Genomic DNA, 22,871 nt, shown 5'->3' with positions numbered 1-22,871 from the left:
CTGATTTTGGTATCAGGGTGATGGTGGCCTCGTAGAATGAGTTTGGGAGTGTTCTGCCTTCTGCAATATTTTGGCAGAGTTTGAGAAGGATAGGTGTTAGCTCTTCTCTAAATGTTTGATAGAATTTGCCTGTGAATCCATCTGGCCGTGGGCTTTTGTGTGTTGGGAGATTTTTAATCACTTCCTCAATTTCCGTACTTCTGATTGGTCTGTTCATATTTTCTATTTCTTGCTGGTTCAGTCTTGGAGGATTGTACTTTTCTAAGAATGTATCCATTTCTTCCAGGTTATCCAGTTGATTGGCATATAGTTGTTTGTTGTAGTCTCTCATGATCTTTTGTATTTCTGAGGTGTCCGTTGTTCCTTCTCCTTTTTCATTTCTAATTCTGTTGATTTGCATCTCCTCCCTTTTTTTCCTGATAAGTTTGGCTAATGGTTTATCAATTTTGTTAATCTTCTCAAAGAACCAGCTTTTAGTTTTATTTATTTTTCTTATGGTTTCCTTCCTTTCTTTTTCATTTATTTCTGCTCTGATCTTTATGATTTCTTTCCTTCTGCTCACTTTGGGGTTTCTTTGTTCTTCTTTCTCTAGTTGTTTTAGGTGTAAGGTTAGGTTGTTTATTCGATATTTTTCTTATTTCTTAAGGTAGCACTGTATTGCTATAAACTTCCCTCTTAGAACTGCTTTTGCTGTGTCCCATAGGTTTTGGGTTGTTGTGTTTTCATTGTCGTTTGTTTCTAGATACTTTTTGATTTCCTTTTTTGATTTCTTTAGTGATTTCTTGGTTGTTTAATAGTGAATTGTTTAGCCTCCATGTGTTTGTCTTTTTTGCAGTTTTTTTCCTGTAATTGATATCTAGTCTCATGGCGTTGTGGTCTGAGAAGATGCTTGATATGATTTCAATTTTCTTGAATTTGCTGAGGTTTGATTTGTGACCCAAGATGTGATCTATCTTGGAAAATGTTCTGTGTGCACTTGAGAAGAAGGTGCATTCTGTTGTTTTCGGATGGAATGTCCTATAAATATCAGTTAAGTCGAGATGGTCTAATGTGTCATTTAAAGCTTGTGTGTCTTTATTGATTTTCTGTTTGGATGATCTGTCCATTGATGTAAGTGGGGTGTTCAAGTCTCCCACTGTTATTGTGTTACTGTCGATGTCCCCTTTTATGGCTGTTAGCATTTGCCTTATGTATTGAGGTGCTCCTATATTGGGGACATAGATATTTACCACTGTGATATGTTCCTCTTGAATGGATCCTTTGATCATTATGTAGTGCCCTTCCTTGTCTCTTTTAATAGTCTTTACTTTGAAGTCTAAGTTGTCTGATCTGAGTATTGCTACTCCAGCTTTCTTTTGGCTTCCATGTGCATGGAATATCTTTTTCCATCCCTTTCCTTTCAGTCTGTATGTATCCCTTGGTCTGAAGTGGGTTTCTTGTAGGCAGCATATAGAAGGGTCTTGTTTTTGTATCCATTCAGCCAGTCTGTGTCTTTTGGTTGGAACATTTAATCCATTTACTTTTAGGGTGATTATTGACATATGTGTTCCAATTGCCATTTTCTTAATTGTTTTGGGTTTGTTTTTGTAGGTGTTTTCCTTTTCTTATGTTTCCTACTTAGAGAAGTTCCTTTAGCACTTGTTGTAAGGCTGGTTTGGTGGTGCTGAATTCTCTTCACTTTTGCTTGTCTGGAAAGCTTTGGATTTCTCCCTCAAATCTGAATGAGATTGTTGCTGGGTAGAGTATTCTTGGCTGTAGGTTTCTCTCTTTCAGGACTTTCAGTATATCCTGCCATACCCTCTGGCCTGCAGAGTTTCTGTAGAAAGGTCAACTGTTATCCTTATGGCTTTTCCCTTATATGTTATTTGTTGCTTTTCTCTTGCTGCTTTTAATATTTTTTCTTTGTGTTTAATTGTCGTTAGTTTGATTAATATGTGCCTTGGTGTATTTCTCCTTGTGTTTATTCTGTATGGGATTCTCTGTGCTTCTTGGACTTGGTGAATTATTTCCTTTCCCATGTTGGGGAAGTTTTCCACTATAACCTCTTCAAATATTTTCTCAGCCCCTTTCTTGTTTTCTTCTTCTTCTGGGATGCCTATAATTCGAATGTTGGTACACTTAATGTTATCACTGAGGTCTCTGAGACTGTCTTCTATTCTTTTTTCTTTTTCCTGCTCTGTGGCAGTTATTTCCCCCATTCTATCTTCCAACTCACTTATTCGTTCTTCTGCCTCAGTCATTCTGCTGGTTATAGCATCTAGAGTATTTTTAATTTCATTTATTTTGTTATGCATTGCTGTTTGTTTTTCTGAGTTCTTATGAACTGTTTCTTGTACTTTCTCTATTTTGTTATCGAGATTTTGTATCATTTTTACTATCATTACTCTGAATTCTTTTTCAGGCATTTTTCCTATTTCCTCCTCATTTATTTGGTCTTGTGGGTATTTTTCCTGCTCCTTTGCCTGCATGGTGTTCCTTTGTTTCCTCATGGTTGTCCAGACTTTTGGGGTTGCTTGTCCTGGTGATAGAGGTGTTTATAGAAGATTGTCCAAGCCTCAGACTGTCTAAGTATTGTATTAAACAAATACTAAGTCTAGGAAACACATACATGTATAAGACACACAATTACTGAATCCATTAGGACATAAGGCTCTAGAAAGACCTGGCGGAACCCCAGTATGCTCTCAGATATTCAAAGAGAACCCCAACAGAAGTTGACAACTGAAACAGAACAAATCAGAAGCAAAAGCAAACAAACAAATAACACCTTACACATACAAACACTAATCCAGGGAGATTTTGTAAGCTAGGATGAAATATAGAAAAGAGCTAGAGTACCACCAGACAGAATGGGGATTCTCAGAATGAAATTAGACAATTATACTAAGAACTAAGATAAAGACAAAAACCTAATATTAAATACCAAGGTGGTGCGTCATCTGGAGAATGGAGCAAGGATTCTGAGCACATCGATAGTGTTACTTATAAGTATGTTAAGATAAAATAAACTTAAAATGGCTGGAAGAAAGGGGAACAGAAGAGGGTAGTGTGATTGGAAATATGCAAATAAAAAGAAAGGAATAGAAATGTAGAAAAGATAGGGATGAAAGAAAAGTATGAGAGATATATTGTCCATACTACCAAAAACTTAGCTAGATATAGAAGTATATAAAAAGGCAAAAAAATAAAAATAGAATAAAAAATAGCATGAAAAAATTATGTTGTAATACTTGTAGATCCCTTAGGACTAAGATCGTAATTAATAAAGGAAAAAAAAAAATCCCGAACTGATCCCAGAATGGACCAGTTCAATAGGATTGATACTACTATTTCTGTTTCCTTAGAGTCTCAGCTGTAAGTGTCCTTCTCCTCGCCTTGGTTTTTTTTTGCATTCTTCTGTGACCAGCAGAGGTTCCTTTATTGTTCATCTGTAAGTGTCGGTGTGTGGGGAGGGAGAGGGTACAATAGTGGCTCCTTCCCCTGGGAGTGAGTGAGCAGTGGTGCACTGTCGTTTCACTCGGGCTTGGAGGTGCCTGTTGCAGAGGGACGCTGGTGGCTCAGGTGTAAACAGAAAGTCTCAGAGTTGGGCCTCTCTTGGTTTTTTTTTTTTTTCTCAGCAGCCTCCCTGCTGTCCGCATTCCAAGGGATTTTAATCTATCCCCGCCCAAGTGCCTGAGGGTGCTTGTTATCCCTGAGCGTCTTAGGTGGCCCCCAGGCTGTTTCTCCACTGCCCTCTGCAGGCGAGGAAAGAGAGAGAGAGGCTATGCCTGTGGCTCCTCACCCCCGCCCGTGAGCCTGCAACCTCCAGCCGTCATCATGGCGGGGCAGCTCTCAGGCACTCCTCGCCGCGGACCTCTTCCCTCCTGTCCTCTCGGTCCGTCATCTTACTGGCAACAATGTTTCTCACCCTGAACCAGCTCTCCGGTTCCCACGCTCCCACTCCCGGACCCTCTGTTCCGCTGTGGATTGACATCTTGGTCCGGGAACGCTGAGCTGCGGAGCGGACCCTCCGTATGTTTTTCACTCCCTCCTGTCTGTGACGGCTCCGCCGCTTCTCCCTCTTTGAGCTGTCGTAGATGCCTCCCTACCGGTTATGTTGGGATCCTTGCGGTCCTTTCTGGTGTCTCAGGCCGCCTGCTGGTGTTCTGCTGGTTCTCTGTGGGAATTATTGCGTCCTTTGGTGCATTCCCAATGCATCTGTGGAGAGGGATGCATTCCACGTCCCTCTACTTCGCCGCCATCTTTTTCTATCAGAAAAGGATATTTTAAAGAACATTTCATTTCCTTCTTAGTAGAACATTGTATATTAAATTAGTACTTTTAAAAGTAGACTGAAAAGGAAAACATAGGCAGAACACTCTGACATAAATCACAACAATATTTTTTTAGATCTGTCTCGTAAAGGAAATAAAAGCCAAAATAAACAAATGGGACCTAATTAAACTTAAAGCTTTTGCATACCAGAGGAAACCATTGACAAAATAAAAAGACAGCGTACTGAATGGGAGAAGATATTTGCAAATGATATGACCGATAAGGGATTAATCCAACATATGTGAACAGTTCATACAACTGAACTTCAAAAAAACAAGCAACCTGATTAAAAAATGGGCCAAAGAGCCAAACAGACATTTTTCTAAAGATGGAATGCAGAGGGTCAGCAGGCACTGAGAAGATGCTCAGCATCGCTCATCATCAGAGAAATGCAAATCAGAACCATAATGAGATATCACTTAACACCTGTCAGAAAGGCCATCATCAAAAAGAACATAAATAACAAGCGTTGGCAAGAATGTGGAGAAAAGGGAACCATCCTCACTGTTGGTGGGAATGTAAACTGATGCAGCCATTGTGGAAAACTGTATGGAAGTTTCTCAAAAAACTAAAAATAGAAGTACCATATGACCCAGCAATTCCACTTTTGGGTGTATATCCAAAAAAACCAAAAACACTAATTTGAGAAGATACATGCACTCCAGTATTCATAAGCTGCATTATTTACATTTGCCAAGATGTGGAAGCAACCCAAGTGCTCATCAAGAGTTGACTGGATAAAGAAGATGTGGTATATATAGGGTGGGCCAAAAAGTTCTTTTGGTTCTTAAGAAAAATAAAAGATACAGTTTTTATTTTCACCAAGAACTTTATTGAACAATGTATTCACTGTTTTTTTCCACTATCTTCTGCCATTTTCAGGCAACTTCATAATTCCATCTTCCCAAAAGTTAATTTTTTGAGCAAAGAACTGTTCCAGGTTCCTTTCACAGTCTTCCAAGGAATGGAAATTTTTTCCATTAAGAGAATTTTGTCAAGACTGAAATCAATGGAAATCTGAAGGTACGATGTCTGATGAATTATGGCAGGTGAATCAAAATTTCCCAGCCAAGCTGTAACAGTTTTTGCCTGGTCATCAAAGAAACATGTGGTCTTGCGTCATCCTGATGGAAGATTATGCGTTTTCTGTTGACTAATTTTAGACTCTTTTTGTCGAGTGCTGCTTTCACTTGGTCTCATTGGGAGCAGTACTTGTTGAAATTAATGGTTTGGTTTTCTGAAAGGAGCTCATAATAGAGGACTCCCTTGCAGTCCCACCAAGTACACAATATTGCCTTCTCTGGATGACGACCAGCCTTTGGTGTGGTTGGTGGTGGTTCCTTTCGTTTGCCCCATGATCTCTTCTGTTCTACATTATCGTACAGTATCCAGTTTTCATCACCTGTCACAATTGTTTTAAAAACAGAACATTTTCATTACGTTTAAGTAGAGAATTGCATGCGGAAATGTGGTCAAGGTTTTTTTTGCCTAACTTATGTGGATTCCAGACATCAAAGCAATGAACATAATGAAGCTGGTGCAGGTGATACTTAGTGTTTGATTTGGACATTTTGAGTATATGGGCTCTCTCCTAGGTGATATAAAGTTGCTTGTTCTGAGTTATTGTTTTGATTTGATCACTATAAACTTCAACTGGTCTACCTGATCGCGGAGCATTGTCCAGCGAGAAATCTCTAGCACTTTTGACACGTTCAATCAGTTGCAGTACCTTCTCCATACACTACATAAATCTCTTTTTGAGTTTCAGTTGTGTTTTTACCTTTCTTGAAATAATAAAGTATAATATGCTGAAAATGTTGCTTTTTTTCTTCCATCTTCAATATTAAAAATGTCTACACAAAAATTCGCTGGTTTTGATATGTTTTTTTTAAATGCATGCTGATATGACAGCTGTCACAATACAAAATTGTTTCAAATGAAGTTAAAGACAACAAAGTGCTACTAGAACCGTCTTAAGGAAAAAAACCGAGTGAGCTTTTTGGCCAACCCAGTATGTACAATGGAGTATTACTCAGCCATAAAAAAGAATGAAATGATGCCATTTGCAGCAGCATGAATGGACTTGGAGGGTATTATGCTTAGTGAAATGTCAAACAAAGACAAATACTGTATGATATCGCTTATATGTGGAATCTAAGAAGTATAACAAATGAGTGAATATAACAAAAAAGAAGCAGGCTCTCAGATGTAAGAGAACAAATTGGTGTTTATTAATGGGAAGGGGGAGGGGCAATATAGGGGCAGGGGAGCGGGAGGTACGAACTGTTGGGTGTAAGATGGGCTACAAGGATGTACTGTACAACATGGGGAATATAGCCAGTATTTTGTAATAACTGTGAATGGAGTGTAACCTTTAAAAAATTGTATAAAAATAATTCTTTCAAAAAGTGAACTAAACACTGTTGAATATGTTTGCTGAAAGAAACTGGCACTTTAAAATAACTGCTGTTGAAATAGTATTAGCAGAACTTCTGTTTAAACTTTTGGGTTTAATTATGAAACTGTTTTAACACGATCTGCATCTGTGTCTTCCTGGCCGACGTTTCTGTGTGTCTGGTGGGACCCCACGTCCTGACATCATCCTCTAAAGTCTTCTCAACTTCAGCCTATTGGTTCCACTACTGGCTGCCATTCTTCCTTTTCTGATAAAGAAAAAGTAGTAAAAGGAATGTATGGTATTTCATTCCCATGTTTAAAGACATGTGTACAGTTTTTTTTAAGTGGCCTCATTGGAATATAATTTATATGCTGTAAAATTCACTTAAGTGTATAATTCAATGATTTTTTTAATGTATTAGCAGAATTTTGCAACTGTCACCGCTATCAAATTTTAGAACATTTTTATAATTCTTATAATAAGCATGAGAAATCATGTTTATTTGCAGGTCCCTGCCCCCACCCTCACCGCCATAACTGGTTCTTTTGCAGATTAGTAGTTTAGTTGTTTACAGTGTGGAAAACGTGTCTTCACGGGCTATTGCTGGTTCTCTTGGTTGTGCTCAAGCAGATGAGCCCATAATGTAGCTGTCTGCAAGCAGTAAAAGGCAGTCAGTGCTCTTGGGTGAAGAGTGAAGGGTCTCGTGGTAGCAAACCAGAAAGGGCTTCCAGGCTTGGTCCTGGGACGTATTTTGGTGTAGGTGGTTCCTTTTTTGGATGCCTTTACTGCTTGGTGTGTCTGCCTTTTCCTAGGAACCCACCAGTTCATACGGTGCTGCCTTGTGAATTACCTTTCCACTTCCAGGTGATTTTGCCCTCCTCTTCTCCTCTGTTCCCTTTGATCAAAATTCTTTATCCTTTGCAGTTTCCTTCTCCAACAAATAAAACCAAACCAAATGCAGTTCTTACTGCCTCTACTCTTGGGTATTATGAGGAAAGAAATAAAATGAACTTATTATAATGTGGGAAGAATTGGTACTTTTAGAGAGATAAAGAGATTATTTGCATCTTTAAATCTATAGTACTAGCTTCATTGGTAAGTGACTTGGCATTTCAAAAAGTTGACAGTGTAGAGTAAAACCAGTCATCCAGTGAAATGGAATTTTGTTTGGAAGGATGGAATTATCATAGTAGGAGATGCACAATATTCACAGGTGCAGTCTGGGGTCTGCCGATCTGCCCATGGCATAGTCTGAGCTCTCTCTCCCACTTTCTAGCATTTTTCCTTTGTTTTGACCCTAAATTTCTCAGTTCTTAAATGGTGTGGTAGTATTATCTATGCCATATGTTTATTAGGATTAAATCAGCAGAGTTTTTTGAAATACAATGAATAATGTCTTGCATATTCAGTAAGATGTTAGTTTCCTCTAAAAATACTTTCCCGCGTGTTTTGGCAGCAGTAACTCAGGTGGCTCAAGGTCTTAGGAATCATTTGTAAGCTAGAGGCTGCCTATGGTTTTATAGCAGACGTTGTGCTGGGTACAGAGCATGCAAAGATCAATAAAATGAAGTCTGTGCTCAAAGAGATCAGTGTCACAGAAAAGATAGCTAAAACAATTAACTGTAAATCACTGTGATACATGTTGTTTAAAAAGTGTTGGGGGAATTAGAGAAGGCTTTATGGAAGGAATATCTTAAAAGGAAGTTATGTTAGCAGTTAGTGTTACATTCTCTGTTCTTCATTGTATGCTATTTTCTATTTATAAAAATTCAAAGAAGCTTTTCTGTTTGCTAGTCTGTCATGGTAATCAGAAACTTAAGAGAAGTTTCTTCTCAGAAGAGCATACGATTTCATCTTATTTCCCAAATTGTATGAGATCTACAAGGCAAGTGTAATGAGATCTCAGTAAAATTTCTGTTCTTTTTTTAGATATATAGTATGTTTTTACATTATTTAGATACATAATGATTTGTCATCCTGGAAACCCCATTTTCCCCACTTTCTATAGAGCTTCTGTGTCTTAAAACTGTCCAATCTTTATCTGAAAGCTAGTAGTCACTTGTCCTATACAAATTTTAGGTGCATATGTATCACAGCTTTAAAAAATCAAATTAGTATCTAAATAAACAAACTTAGCAATAATCAGGTGCTGTGGTACTGTATTTTTTGACTGCAGCATTACAACACAGCTGAAACTCTTCAAGGTGGGAGGGGCACTGTGCATTTTATATAGAATGTACCTTGTCCTTATACCCTGTTGAGACCTTACCTGTTATAACTGGATTTATGTTTCAATGACCACCTCAAATGCCACTGTCTCTGTAAAACCGTTACTAATATCCGTGGCCTGTGTTAATCTTTTCCGTGTTTCCATATCATTTGCACTTACACAGTAACCATTGAATGACTTACTAGAGTGTAAGCTCCTTGAAGGCAGGATCTGTGTTTTGTTTCCTTCATTTAATACCTTGGTGAAACTAAACACTTGGTACATATTTGGTGATTTAAATTGAATCTAGAAAACTAAGAATTGATGGAAATGTGCTTTATTATTTTTAAACACCTCTTTTACAATTTTGGCTGTGAAATAAGGGATAAATCTCTGGCATGTTCTAATTACTGTTGTCAGCATGCAAATATACTGCCCATTGAATTAAGTAGGTTACAGGCTTAGGTGCTGTAACAAAAAAACCCTAAATAATGTGGCTTCAACAGGGTATAAGTTTGTTTCTTCACATTAGTCTGGGGATGAACTAGTAGTTCTGTTCTCTTCACCATGAAGCGTTCATATCTAGATTCAAGGTAGCAGGTTCATTTCTTACCGTCTTCTCAGCTCCTGGGGAAGGGGAAGAGGCAGGGGGAACAGGCCCAGTTTGGATAATGGCAAAACATCATTTCGGCTCACATTCTGTTGGCCAGAACTTGGTCATGTGGCCACACTGTGCTGCAGAGGAGGCTGAGAAATGGAGTCTCTAAGTAGCCATGTTTGTAACTAAAACTTCGGGGCTTTTCTTAATTAAAAAGAAGAATGGCAAAAGGATATTAAAAAGAACAGTTTCTGCCTCACAGATTTTGCTTTTGTTTCCATTTTTAAATAAATAGATGGATTGCTTCAGGTATTAAAGAACTTGGGTATTAGACTAGGTCATCAGACTTACACATTTTTTACTGTGCCGCCTGCTCTCTTATCTAGACCTGACCGCTTTCAGTAGGTGATAGAGGCCGTAGAGAGCCTTCCCAGTGAGAACGTTACCATTTACTTCAGTAGACACGACTAATCACAGACAAAGAAACAGCAGATAGCTGTTGTGGTATATTGTGTTAGACAAGCTGTCAGGGGCTGTAGACATTTATGGGAAAAGAGAATGGTGGGATGGAGTCATAAGGAAAGGCTTTTTGGAGAGTTCGGGACTCTGGTTAGGCCTTGAAGATGAGGCATGATTTGTATGGTCACAAGTAGAATATTCTAGGCAAGGGAAGTGGTGTGCAGGAAAGTTTCAAGACTGGATAATTGAGTTGTATTCAATGCAAAGCAATGCGTTTGTTCTGATTTCTGACTAACCAGTTGGCTTCCTGAGTGTGTATGTAAGCTGGAGTAGAGATTTAAGAAGGATCAAGATTATAGATGTGTTAAGAGACTGAAGTGGAGAAAGAGTTTAATTGGGTAGTAGAATTCAGAATGGATAAATTCCCTGCCTCCTCCCTAACTTGGCAGTGGACTTCAGAATGAACAAATTCAGTCCCTCTTTCCCTGCCTGCTCTCCATGAGGTTACCTATGCCTTCTCAGTTGACACATCTACATGTTCTATCCCTAGCCCCATTCTTCTTGACTTCTCTGAAATTTTTGACACTCTGACCATCTGATTTTAAAAACTCTGACTTCTCTGGTTTTGCACTTCTTTTCATTTTCTCCATAAGACTTAGTGATCTGCTTTTTTTGTTCTTTTTTATTCTTGGGGCTGCAGGTGTCATCTTGAAGATGATGCTCATATATATCTCCAGTTTGAACTTTAGTCTTATATTCCCAATTGCTTGCTGGACATTTTCATCTCTATGTGTCACTGTTATTTTAAAGCACTCAACAAATTTTCCGCAAAGCTTTCTGACTCTGCACAGATCTTTATGCTTTAAATCCCTTTATGCTTTAAAGCAGAGCTTGTAGTCATCTGGGTCTCTGCCTTCTCCCTGTCACTGTGTCACTAAGTCTTGTCAGTTCTTCCTGGCGATTCTCACGTTTGTCCATTTCCATTCTCACTGTTGCCACATTTATCAGTCTTGGAACAGGGTATGTTTGGATTGTGAGTGGTCCCTAAGGATTCACTGATAATGGATATGAGTCAAAGTGCTAACATCAGGAGGCCAGGTAGTACCTTCTGTTCTGTCACTGGAACTTTGCTTTCCTGTGACTGAGATTATGAGCTGACTCATATTAGTTGAGTTGGTGATAGCTTATTTGTGTTGTATTTGGTGAAGTGGTGATACGGATAACTTAATATTACCCAATATTTGAATTCTAAATAAACTTTGACTTTTTTCTTCAGCAGATTCTTAGTTTGTTAAAATAAATTTTCACAATTTAAGTCACACACCCAATAAGAATAATGAAAGCAGATCAGGAAGTATGCTGAATGCTTGAGTCGAAGACTTTGTCAAGGATAATCTAGAGTTGGAGGGTGAGGTCAGCGTTGTGGCAGCATGAGACACCCCCTTTGTCTCCCCCCCACCCCCCGTCTACAACCAGTAAAACACCCATAATTCAACATAGGCCGTCTGCCCAGCACCCCAGGATGCAGGGGGTTCCACATCTCTGTCTGTCTAAAGGCAGGTAAGCTGGAGCACACAGAGGAGGCTGAACCCAGGAAGAGCTGAGGCAATGCTTGCGATCCTGGACCCCCAGCCATAGCAGCCGAGCCTGCAGCCCCAGAGAACCCAATAGCAACAGGGAAGGCTGTGCACACACCTCTGGCCACTCTGCTGCAGCAGCACCCATGGCCCCAGGGAGCCGGGCAGCAGTGGAGGGGAATCTGTGACCCTGCCTCTGCAGCGATGGTGGCGCCCATGACCTGGGTGGCCTGCTCAAACCTGACAACCCTATGACCCTGCCTGCCTCCAAACTGCTGCCTTCCCCCCTCCCCCCCCCCCCACCATGGCAGCAGAGCTTGCAGCCCAGGAGACCTTGGATGGAGATGGTTCCATCCCAGTGCCCCAGGTGGTAACCCAGTGACAGCAATTCCGGGAGCATCAGGTCACCGGCAACCCTGAGGCATGAGCACGTCACGGAGGGCATCAGGTGACACCTCTGATGGGCGGTGGAGGGTGGAAAGTGCAGACCCTCCAACGTGATCAGAGGCAGCACAGGTTAAGAGAAACCAAACACTGGCACCCTAGCGCCACCTTCTGGAAAACGAAAGAAAGGCCTCTAATTACCAACCTATGGAATCATTACAGTAAAATTGGAAAAAAGCTTTACGAAAAGAAGAGGTGTGTTCACTACTTCAGATGCACTGGCAGAGGAACAGCTCCTCAGGTGCCACGAAAACCACGGTAACATGGCATCACAAAAAAGAAAACTACAAATCTCCAGAAACCAAACTTCAAGTCATGAAATACTACAGTCTAACTGATAGAGAATCCAGAATAGCTGCCATGAAGGAACTCAGTGAGCTACAAGAAACGTCAGAAAGGCAGTTCAGTGAGCTCAGGAATAAAGTTAACAAACAGAAGGAGTACTTTACCGTAGAGAGTGAAACACTGAAAGAGGACCAAACAAGTTCTGGAGCTGAAGAGCTCAATAAAAGGAGATGAAGAACACATTAGAAGGCATTGGAACTAGAGCACACCAGATGGAAGAGGGAATTAGCGAGCTTGAAGACAGGAAAATAGAAATGATAGAAGAGGAAAGAGAAGATCTAAAAAAATGAAGACATTCTGCAAGAACTGTCCTACTCATTTAGGAAGGGCAGTATTGAGGTAATGTGTATCCCGGAGGGAGAGGGGAGGGAGAAGGGAGCAGAGATTAATTTAAAGAAATGATAGCTGAGAACTTCCCAAACCTGGGAAGGAACTGGATGTACAAGTCCAAGAAGCGAACCCTAATTGTCTCAATGCAAAAAGACCTTTTCCAAGACACATTATATTAAAACTATCAAAAGTCATTGACAAAGGAAGAATTTTAAAGCAGCCAGGGAAAAAAGGTTGCTCACCTGCAAAGGAACCTTGATTAGGCTACCAGCAGATTTCTCAGCAGAAACTCTACTGGCCAAGATAGTGGAGTGACATTCTCAGAACACTGATAGATAAAAATGGTCAGCCAAGAATAGTCTATCGAGGAAAGTTACCCTTCAGATATGAAGGAGAAGTAAAGACTTTCCCAGACAGATAAAAGCTGAGGGAGTTCATCACCACCAGACCTGCCTTACAGGAGATGTTAGAAAGAGCTCTTCTACTTGAAAGGTAAAGGCAAAAGTACACAAAAGTGTAAGTTGAGTAAGGTGGTAAATAGAATCAGAAAATTGTGACTCTGTATCAGAATAGGTTGTTAAACAATTATAGCATAAAGGTTACAGGAAAAGAATGCAGTAAAAATAACTATAGCTACTTCAATTTGGTAACACAATCGCAACACAAAAAGGAGTAATTTGAAACAACAAAACCATAAAATGGGAAGAAGAAAAGGACAAAACCCGTGTAGGCAGATGAAGATAGTTGCTATCAGAAGAAAAAGGACTGTTTTATCTATCAGGCATTTTATACAAACATAGTCTGGAATCTTGCTATTCTAAATGTGTTCTGTGAATGGGCATCTCGGGTTGCTTGTCAGGGTTGCAGAGTCTCAAGCACTGTCCAGGGCTTCGGGATTAGAACCTGCATTTTGATCATATCCCCAGGGATGTGCACGCACATTAGAGTTTGAGAGACACCGATCTAGAACTGCCTATGCAGTTCTTTACCTTTGCTTAGTTTGGGACTTAGTTGCTAAAATAGTTAAACCCTCCAGCTGTTTGTCTATTTGTGTTTATCTGTATTTGTCTTTTTGTTTACCTTAGATTTTTATATAAACTTCAGAGGAGATTGTTGTGTTATAAACGATGGAGAGTAGCTGGGGGAGGCAGCAGTAGCTGGGGGAGGCAGCTGTAGCTGGAGGAGTCACCGAAGTCTTCTGGAGCAGGCAGCATGTGACAGAGTGCACCCGGCCCGCCAGGGCCTGGAAGAAACATTTGGGGCTGAGGGGTAACACGTGCAAAGGCAGGAAGGCAGGAAAGGGCATGTGTGAGTGGGAGTGCCATGGTAAACTTGGAAGAGGACTGTGGGCCTTGCTGTGGGGGCAGGGCCCGTTCCTTAGCTGCTGTGTGAGGCCCCTCGTTATATGGCCTCTGCTGTCAGCTCCTGGAGGTGTCCTCAGTTACTCTAGTGCTCTGTCCCAGACTCCCCTACCATCTTGGCCTTGTTTAGCCTTTGCCAAGATGTGTCTTGGCATTATTCTGTGCCAACTGCCGCCTAGTCAGCCTTTAAACTTCATTTCAAGCTCTCCATAAGACCTGCATACCTTCCAGGAGACTTGTCTCCTTAGCTGGGGTCCTCCTTGTCCCTTATATATATCATGTTGTGCTAAAGCTGATTACAGATGTAACATTTAACCATGTTGATATGTGCAGTCTTTCCATTTTCACTGTTGCGGACTATTCCGTGGTATGGAGTTAATCATACTGGTGAACATTTAAGTTACTGTCAATCTTTTTAGAAATCACGCTGCTATAAATATTCTGGTTACATGGCTTCTTGAATATCTGTTGAGTTTCTTTGTATTGTTTTTCAGCTTTAGTTGACTGTGATCCAGAGAAACATTTTATAATGTGACCTGATTTTTGTGTGTATGTGTATCTGTACATACATATGTATGTTACTGATTTTTTAAGAGTTTAACAAGGTTATATTTATCCTTTGTGTGATGCACTCATATCTTTTTTCCTTCTAAAAATACTTGCTGAGATTAATGAGTTGTGACCTGCTCTTTAAAATATTGCCGTAGGGTGTGTTGTGTATGTGTGAATGTATATGTGCACATAGATATGTCATATCATGACTATAAATTGATAAACATATATGTATGTGTTTGTGTGTGTGTATAGGTTGTCTGGTGGAAGGGTTTATTCATCTAAAACTTGACTAGACAGCACCAGATTGTTTTTTTTTTTCCCCAAATTGTTTCTTAAATTATTGTATCTGTTTATATTGGCATGGCCTCCTGAGTCCGGGAACTTAGCTTTTGATCATTGTGTCCATGGTCTTTTCAAGCATTTACTTGGCACAGAATTGATAGTACTCATTGAATAGTTTGGTGAATGAAAATGAGGATTTCACGCCAATAGCTGAATGACCACCGTGTTAAGCAGCTACTGGTTTATCAAGGCAGTTTTAGGTACGTTTACATGGCTAGTTTTATAGAGTAGGTAACCTGTTTGTAATTTTGGTTAGGCTTTTAAACGTCTATTTTTAGGGGTTCTTAACTATATTGTTCAGTTATGATAGTTATGTTCCAAAGAAAGATACATTGACAGAATTAGATTATTATTTCAATTGGTAAAAAGTGATTTGGGCTAAAGTTTCCCCTAAGTGATAATAAGGTGGTGGTGTTTGTGGTGGTGTTGTTTTCCTTTCAGGAATCAATAAAATGGTTTTTATAGCCTTAAGTTGATAAGACCTAAACATCATCTAACATTTCATTATATCTTGCTTTTGCTCAGTAGTAATGTAGCCATTTGTAGCTGGCATTATTCTTGTACAAGGCTTTTTACACACTTCAATCCCTTTCTTCTCTTTTGTTGTAAAAATGTACCACAGCGCTGGGTGCTACAGCTTTTTTACCTGCATGGACAGTCATATCCCATTATGCAAGGTCATTTGGCCGTAACATTCACATCAGGAAAATCGTGCTGTAGAGAAAAGTCTCCATTTGTATTTGGCTGAGGTTCTAGCAGATTCTTCTGAAGGGGAAGCGTTCTATTTTAAGAACAATGAAGCCTCGCTTGGAGTGCATTGAAAATCTTTGTTTTCTCATCATGCTCTGGACCCACTGCCCTTATGGGAGTTACTTTTGAGGAAGGTTAAAATACAGTTGTTTTACAGACCAGAGTAGGAACATCTCAAGAGAAAGAAAAGTATTGTATTTTATCAAAATTTTCTTGACATGGCAGTAGCTTGCACTTAAGTAGTGCTTTAAAACTTTAAAAATATTTTCCATACATGCCTCACGTAAGTACTGAGGGCAGCTGTTCTAGCCCCATTTAACAGGTGAGAGCCTTGTAGCTCAGTTTGTTACTAGTCAGGTGTACTTTATGCAGCTCAGAGGTGGCTGAGTACACGGACAGTACTGGTCTTTTGACCACTAACTCATTTTGACACTGTCGGCAATCAAACAGATATTTAAATAGAGCATGTCCCAGATGTTTGTCAGTTTATAGGTGTCATTTCTTAAATTTAAAAGCAGGATGTTTTGGCATACATTGTGTATGTATTACCCCACTCCTAAGGAATTTTGGGGAAATGTGTTTAGTTTTACTACATTGAAATTATTGGCCTCAATGTTATTTTGTACGTCCACTCTCACCTTTAGATAAAATGTACTTAAACAGAAACCTAAATTTTTTTAAAAGCTTGGTTTTTACTGATATCTTTCTGTATTTTTCCATAATCAAGTGATTTATGGAAATCTGTCATATATGTTTCTGAACATTTGATATAATTTCCAGATATTACTTTTATTTTCCATTTTACTTTAATTGTATAATCAATATGTGAAGATAACCATAAGAACATTTAAAATTATCAAGAAGTAATACATTCAAAGGTATGAAGAATACTACAGCTAAGGTTGTGTTCTTATATACTTCGGTGAGTTTCTCTGTAGTATTTTTCGTAGCTGACCCAAAGAACTAACGTTTTATAACACACCTCAGTTCATCTATTATCCTTCTTAATCTCAGGGTTCTGAGATTTATTTGTGTTGATAAAAGGCTTCTTGAGGCAGCCCTTGTTGTTTCTCATCCTACAATTAGTATTACTTGATTAAAAAATTTTCCCCTCAGTGTGTTGATTGCAAAATGGAAATTGTTGTAGTTTTAAAGGGCATTTCCCCCTAATTACCAGCGAGGGTGTGCATGTTTTTATGTGTTTGTTGTCCATACATTTCTTCTTCTGTGAAGTACTCATTTGTGTCTTTTTGTCCATTTTTCTATTTAGGTTTGTTGTCTGTTTCTTGCTAATTTCTGTTTCATTTTTTAAAACCTCTTTGATTTTTACTTACTGGTAATCTTTTAAGCAATACCCTACACATTTTTTAAAAAAGTTTATTTATTTATGGCTGCGTTGAGTCTTTGTTGCCGTGCACAGGCATTTTCTAGTTGTGGCGAGCGGGGGCTACTCTTTCTTGTGGTGCACGGGCTTCTCATTTTGGTGGTTCTCTTGTTGCAGAGCACTGGCTCTAGGTGCGTGGGCTTCAGTAGTTGTGGCATGCGGGCTCAGTGGTTGTGGCTTGTGGGCTCTAGAGCGCAGGCTCAGTGGTTGTGGTACACGGGCTTAGTTGCTCCGAGGCACATGGGATCTTGCTGGACCAGGGCTCGAACCCGTGTGCACTGCATCGGCAGGCAGATTCTTAATGACTGTGCCACCAGGGAAGTCCCAGCCTACACATCTAAGAAAGGACTTTTTTGCTGTGACATACTACTACTCTTGGTACAAATATGCTGAGTGAGAAAACTGTTCACATAAAGTAGTTTTAAATTCTTTGATTTGGGGGGAAGTTCCTAGGAAGCAAGATTAGTAAACTCATTAAGGTTCTTGAAGGTTGATTTATAACCTTTCAGCACAGCCAAGACGCATGTCTTCTTAGCAGGCTACTGCTGTGCCATTTGAAAATTTGAGCATGTGAATTCTGTCGCCCTCCGTTACGATCGTATAAAGGACCAGAATACTTCTTATGTGCTGTTATGATATTTATTTTAGTTTTTAATACTAGCTTTTCTTTGTTTCTTCTCCTTAATTAGGTCCTCGATGGGCTTCCTGGAATATTGGTGTGTTTATTTGCATCAGATGTGCTGGCATCCATAGGAATCTTGGGGTTCATATATCCAGGGTCAAGTCAGTCAACCTAGACCAATGGACAGCAGAACAGATCCAGGTAAACATTTCCCTACAGAAAAATTATTGAAAATATTTAAAATGGATTTAAAATCTTTAATCCTTCTTGCATCTAAGGATTAACATTGAAAAGTAGAATATTGAAATATGGCATATGCCACATATAAAATTTGAGTGTTATTTGAATTGTCAGTTCACAGATGTGTACTTTTTCTTGGTTTCATAGTAAAGTCAGTTTTTAATTCATTTTTACCTAAAATGTTGATTTTGAAGTGTTTAAAAAATAATTTCCTTTTCCTTATGCTGATGAAATTTGCAAGTATAATTCCGTAGTCTGTTTTGCTTCACTGTCGGTAGAGGGAGCCAGGGGAAAGACAAAGAACAAACCACCTCTGCCTGAGTGCTGACTGGAAGGCCCTGAAGGCCTTCCCTTCTGTGCAGAGGTGTTCAGTTAGCAGATGTTCTTGTGACTGATTTGGGCTTGTTTCATGTGATTTAGCCTTTTAGAGATAAATTTGTAATTGTAAGGGCTTGCTATTTTTCCCGTATTAAATTCTCAAAATCATACTTTCTAATCCTTAAGGTTAATTACTAATGTAGAAACGATTATTTCTACTGCTTTTATTTATAGTTCACAGTGAAAATACATGATTTTTTCTTATGCCCTTTTCAAATTACTTTTAGTCAGCATGAAACTTAAATATACAAATGTATGTAGTTGAACCTCAGTAATACACACACATACCTCATAATCATAACAGAACAAAACACAAAAATTGGCGTGGATGGGGTGAGGTGAGGGTGGAAAGAATAGATTAGAATGCTGGGAGGGAGTGGTCATTAAAAAAAAGATACATAGACTTGGTTAAAGAAAGTAAAACTTCTATACTCAAGACATATTTATGCCAAAATAAATTGTAGATGTAGCAAAGATTTAAATATTAAAAGAAATTAAACCTCAAAAATACTCAAAGGAAAAAGAATAGAGATCTTCAGGCTATAAAGTCAAGCATAATTTATTTAGTTTAATCTTAGATTAGTTTTTGAACGTTTTGCTGCCTAAAGCATAAAAGGAAATTTGAAACTTTGTGTATTTTCAAGATCCTTGAGGAGAAAATTTACTTGTTACATCAAGGAAGCAGAGCTTTTTGAACATTTCATTATAAGGCAGTGTTCTTAGTAACATCTCTGTGGTAACTGTGGTGACAGATTTCATGACATTGTTTCTTAAGTTGTCTTTAAGAAAATGTGAAGTATAGCTTGGAAATGCAACTTGGTGTTTGTAATGGGTTATCAAAGTACAGAACATTCAAGACCAAATGTATTGCCTTTTTTTTTTTTAAGCTCTCTATTGGAATATAATTGCTTTACACTCTTGTACCAGCTTATGAGGAACACCAAAGTGAATCAGCTGTATTTATACACACATCCCCATGTCCCCTCCCTCCCAAGACTCCCCGCCACCCTCCCCATCCTGGCCCTCCAAGGCATTACCCATCATCGAGTTGATCTCCCTTTGTTATACAGCAGCTTCCCACTAGCTATCTGTTTTACAGTTGGTAGTATATATATGTCTGTGCTACTCTCTCACTTCATCCCAGCTTCCCCTTCGCCCCCCCGCCCCCCAACCCCGTGTCCTCCAGTCCATTCTCTGCATCTGCATCCTTATTCTTGTCTTGTCACTGGGTTCATCAGTACCATTTTTTTTTTTTTTTTAAGATTCCGTATATATGAGTTAGCATACAGTATTTGTTTTTCTCTTTCTGGCTTACTTCACTCTGTATGACAGACTCTAGGTTTGTCCACCTTGTGACATATAGCTCCATCTCATTCCTTTTTATAGTTGAGTAATATTCCATTGTATATATATGCCACATCTTCTTGATCCATTCATTTGTTGATGGGCATTTAGGTTGCTTCCATGTCCTGGTTACTGTACATAATGCTGCAATAAACATTACGGTTCATGTTTCTTTTGGGATTATGGTTTTCTCTGGGTATGTGCGCAGTAGTGGGATTGCTGGGTCATATGGTAGTTCTATTTGTAGTTTTTTAAGGAACCTCCAAACTGTTCTCCATAGTGGCTGCACCAACTTACAGTCCCACCAACAGTGCAGGAGAGTTCCCTTTTCTCCACACCCTCTCCAACATTTGTTGTTTCCAGATTTTGTGATGATGGCCATTCTGACCAGTGTGAGGTGATACCTCATTGTGGCTTTGACTTGCATTGTATTGCCTTTTTAATGGTTCATTTCAAACTAAGGAGAAAACATGAACTCCCTGGACAATTAAATCCTCCAGAAATATTTTTTCTCAACTAGGCTGTTGAAAGGAGTTAGGTAGCAGGTTATTTGAAGTGGACAGCTGTTCTTTTGTAATAGTTTAGCACATAACTTCTCAATCAGAGGGCTGTAGTTCACTGGTTTTCTGGGAGATTGGTTATAGGTATGAAGCAAAGTACTGTATTATTACATATGTAAGGGTTTTGAAAGACATTATTAAGTAATATACAGTCTTTGAAATTGTATTTAAACACTGTATGGTTCCAACTGTCAGCTTCTTTAAATAAGAATTACTGTCTTCCAGTGCAAGACTTCTGATGAATATGTGTCACAGAGGATGCTCTGTGTGGCTCCATGAGCCGCGGGGCTCCTCCTGCAGGTGAGGAGGGTAAAGGTAGGATACACTCCTGGAAAATCAAATTGCGAAGACAATGAAGTTTCACTTTAAAGAAAAGAAGAGTAGAGAAGCCTAACCACAGGGACAGAGGAGCCCTCCGGTATTCTTGTGGGGGACTTGTCAGTGCTTGCAGGCAAAGCCAGAGCTGTTCTTTAGAAATCAGCCCTGGGTTTCCATGCAGTGAAGGGGAGGAAGTGGCTGGCGAAGACCTCAGGCTCCACACTGCGGAGCACAAGCTTTGTTTTAAGGCAGCTTGTTCTGGAGAGGCTGTAGAGCAAAGTGATTAAGACAGTTGTCTCTGGAGTCAGACTGTCAGGTAGCCCTGAGTGATCCTGACAGGATGCCCGGCCTCAGGTGCCTCAGTGCCCTCATCTGCGAGCTGGGGATGGTAACAGTGTCCTCCTGCAGGGGCTGTGAGGTCCAGATAAGTTCATATGGGTAAAGCATTTATAGCAGAACCTGGCACACTTTTTATTGAAGTGTGGTTGATGTACAGTAGTGTGCTGTTCTTAGACTGGCACATCTTGAACACTCAGTCACGTGGGCTTCTCAGTTACCAGTAGAATTAGTCCATTTGTTCACTCTGCAAACCCTCGATATTGCTGCTTTGAGAATCTTTCTGATCTTAGGCAGTTAGCTTCCCTAGTGAGTCTGCTGTGATGATTGCTAAATGTACTAGTGAATAAATAAACAAATGGACCCATTGTGTGGTATTATTGAGTATGAAAGAATTACTTTTTGAGAATATTTGTGAGCAGTAATTCATGTCTAGTAGTATTGGATGGTAAGGCATTCAGAGATGAGTAGTTAGGTAGTGGCATCAGTTGTCTGTTGAGGTCGCTCCTTATTCAGATGTAAGCAGATCCTGCTTCCTGTGGTGGTAGGTGTGTTCCTTACAATCCAGTTCTGTCCGACCTTGGCATTAATTATTTATTTTTTTTACTTAAAAAAATGAGGTATAATTACAGAGAGAATAGAGATAAAAGGGAGTTTTATGCACCTTGGCAAATGTCTGTACAGTTGTCAGCCTGTATCCTTGGGGGATTGGTTCCAGGACCCCCTCGGATACTGAAATCTGTGGATGCTCAAGTCTGTTATCTAAAATGGTGGAGTTTGTGGATACGGGTCCACAGATGTGTGTGTCATCAACACCCCAGTACAGATACACTAAGCGCTTCCATCACTTGAGAAAGGTTCCTTGTGCCCATTTCTGGTCGGGTCCCCAGGGGTAGCCACAGCCACTGCACTGATTTCTGTTCCCTTAGGTTGCTGTACACTGGAATTTTTATCTTTTGGGGTCTGTTCTTATTAACTCTGACTCTAGATTCAGATTAGGGGAAGTGAAGATCACAATGTGATTTAGTGTTTCATATTCTTATGATATAAGAATTTATTTACTATAAAAAAATGCTTGGGAGATATTTATTTTTAGAAATAAGAGAACTATTTTCACTGCATGTAGTTAATTCTGCTCTGTGGCTTCCCCTACCACCACCCCAACATTTCATGGAAATCGTGTTTCTAATTTTCAAAGACAATACTTAGTTTTGGTTTTATTTATTTATTTTATATCTTTTGTAAGTAAATGTGGAAATGTGATTTAATGTCTGAGCCCAGACACACTATTGAATAAAGATGGTTTTTGTTAACATACCAAGTTTTGCCTCAGGATTTCTTATCAACTGATATTATGTATATATATCATATTTATGTCACTTATATATATGTTGTGTGTGTGGGAATCAGTTTTCAGAGCATCTGTTGTGTTATGGCTGTGTTAGAATTGCTGTATGCTTTTGAAAGAAAGAAAATTTATCTATCAAAGCTAATTTTTATTTTATTAGAATGGAAATAGAGTTATTCACCTTAAATTTTAATCAGAATTTTAAATTGTGGTTCATAGATTAAACGTCTTTGGTACTTATCAAATTTTTGGAAAGGATCAGTGTTTTAATACTTTTATAAATACTATAACTTTTATTTTAAATTTTGTGCTGGTTCATTAACCCCAAGTCTTGATTACCATTTTCCCCTGTTATTTAAAAATTCTTAATTATTCATTTTTCAATGTCTGTATTGAAGAAGTTGAAGAATACAGTAAACAACAAGGTCCTGTATTCAATATCCTGTAAGAAACCATAATGGAAAAGAATATGAAAAAGAATCATATGTGTGTATAACTGAATCACTCACTTTGCAGTGTACCAGAAAGTAACACAACATTGTAAATCAGCTGTACTTCAATAAAAAAAAAATTGAAAAAAAGAATGAGGATAAAAAAATGAAGGGTAAAGTTTCTTAGTTCACTTTGTAGATAGTCATATAAATTGTGCTAATAAAACA

The 22,871-nt window shown here is 39.1% G+C and overlaps 1 protein-coding gene across 6 annotated transcripts in view; it reads left to right on the top strand.

Annotated features, from left to right (window-relative positions):
- Positions 1-22,871, top strand: part of SMAP1 (small ArfGAP 1) — a 164,883-nt gene that overhangs the window by 39,900 nt on the left and 102,112 nt on the right. For 3 of the 6 annotated variants that reach the window (XM_057738325.1, XM_057738321.1, XM_057738322.1), the window contains exons 3-4: positions 17,756-17,889; positions 20,436-20,510. Coding sequence is in view for 5 of the 6 variants with exons in the window: in XM_057738321.1 (XP_057594304.1) it covers positions 20,449-20,510 (62 nt within the window). In the remaining variant the exon portion in view is untranslated. The remainder of the gene's footprint in view (positions 1-17,755; positions 17,890-20,435; positions 20,511-22,871) is intronic. The other 3 variants (XM_057738323.1, XM_057738320.1, XM_057738324.1) reach the window with 1 other exon arrangement.

This window comes from Hippopotamus amphibius, chromosome 6 (genome assembly GCF_030028045.1).
Source record: "Hippopotamus amphibius kiboko isolate mHipAmp2 chromosome 6, mHipAmp2.hap2, whole genome shotgun sequence".
Taxonomy (NCBI): domain Eukaryota; kingdom Metazoa; phylum Chordata; class Mammalia; order Artiodactyla; family Hippopotamidae; genus Hippopotamus; species Hippopotamus amphibius.
This window is presented reverse-complemented; position numbering and strand designations above follow the sequence as displayed.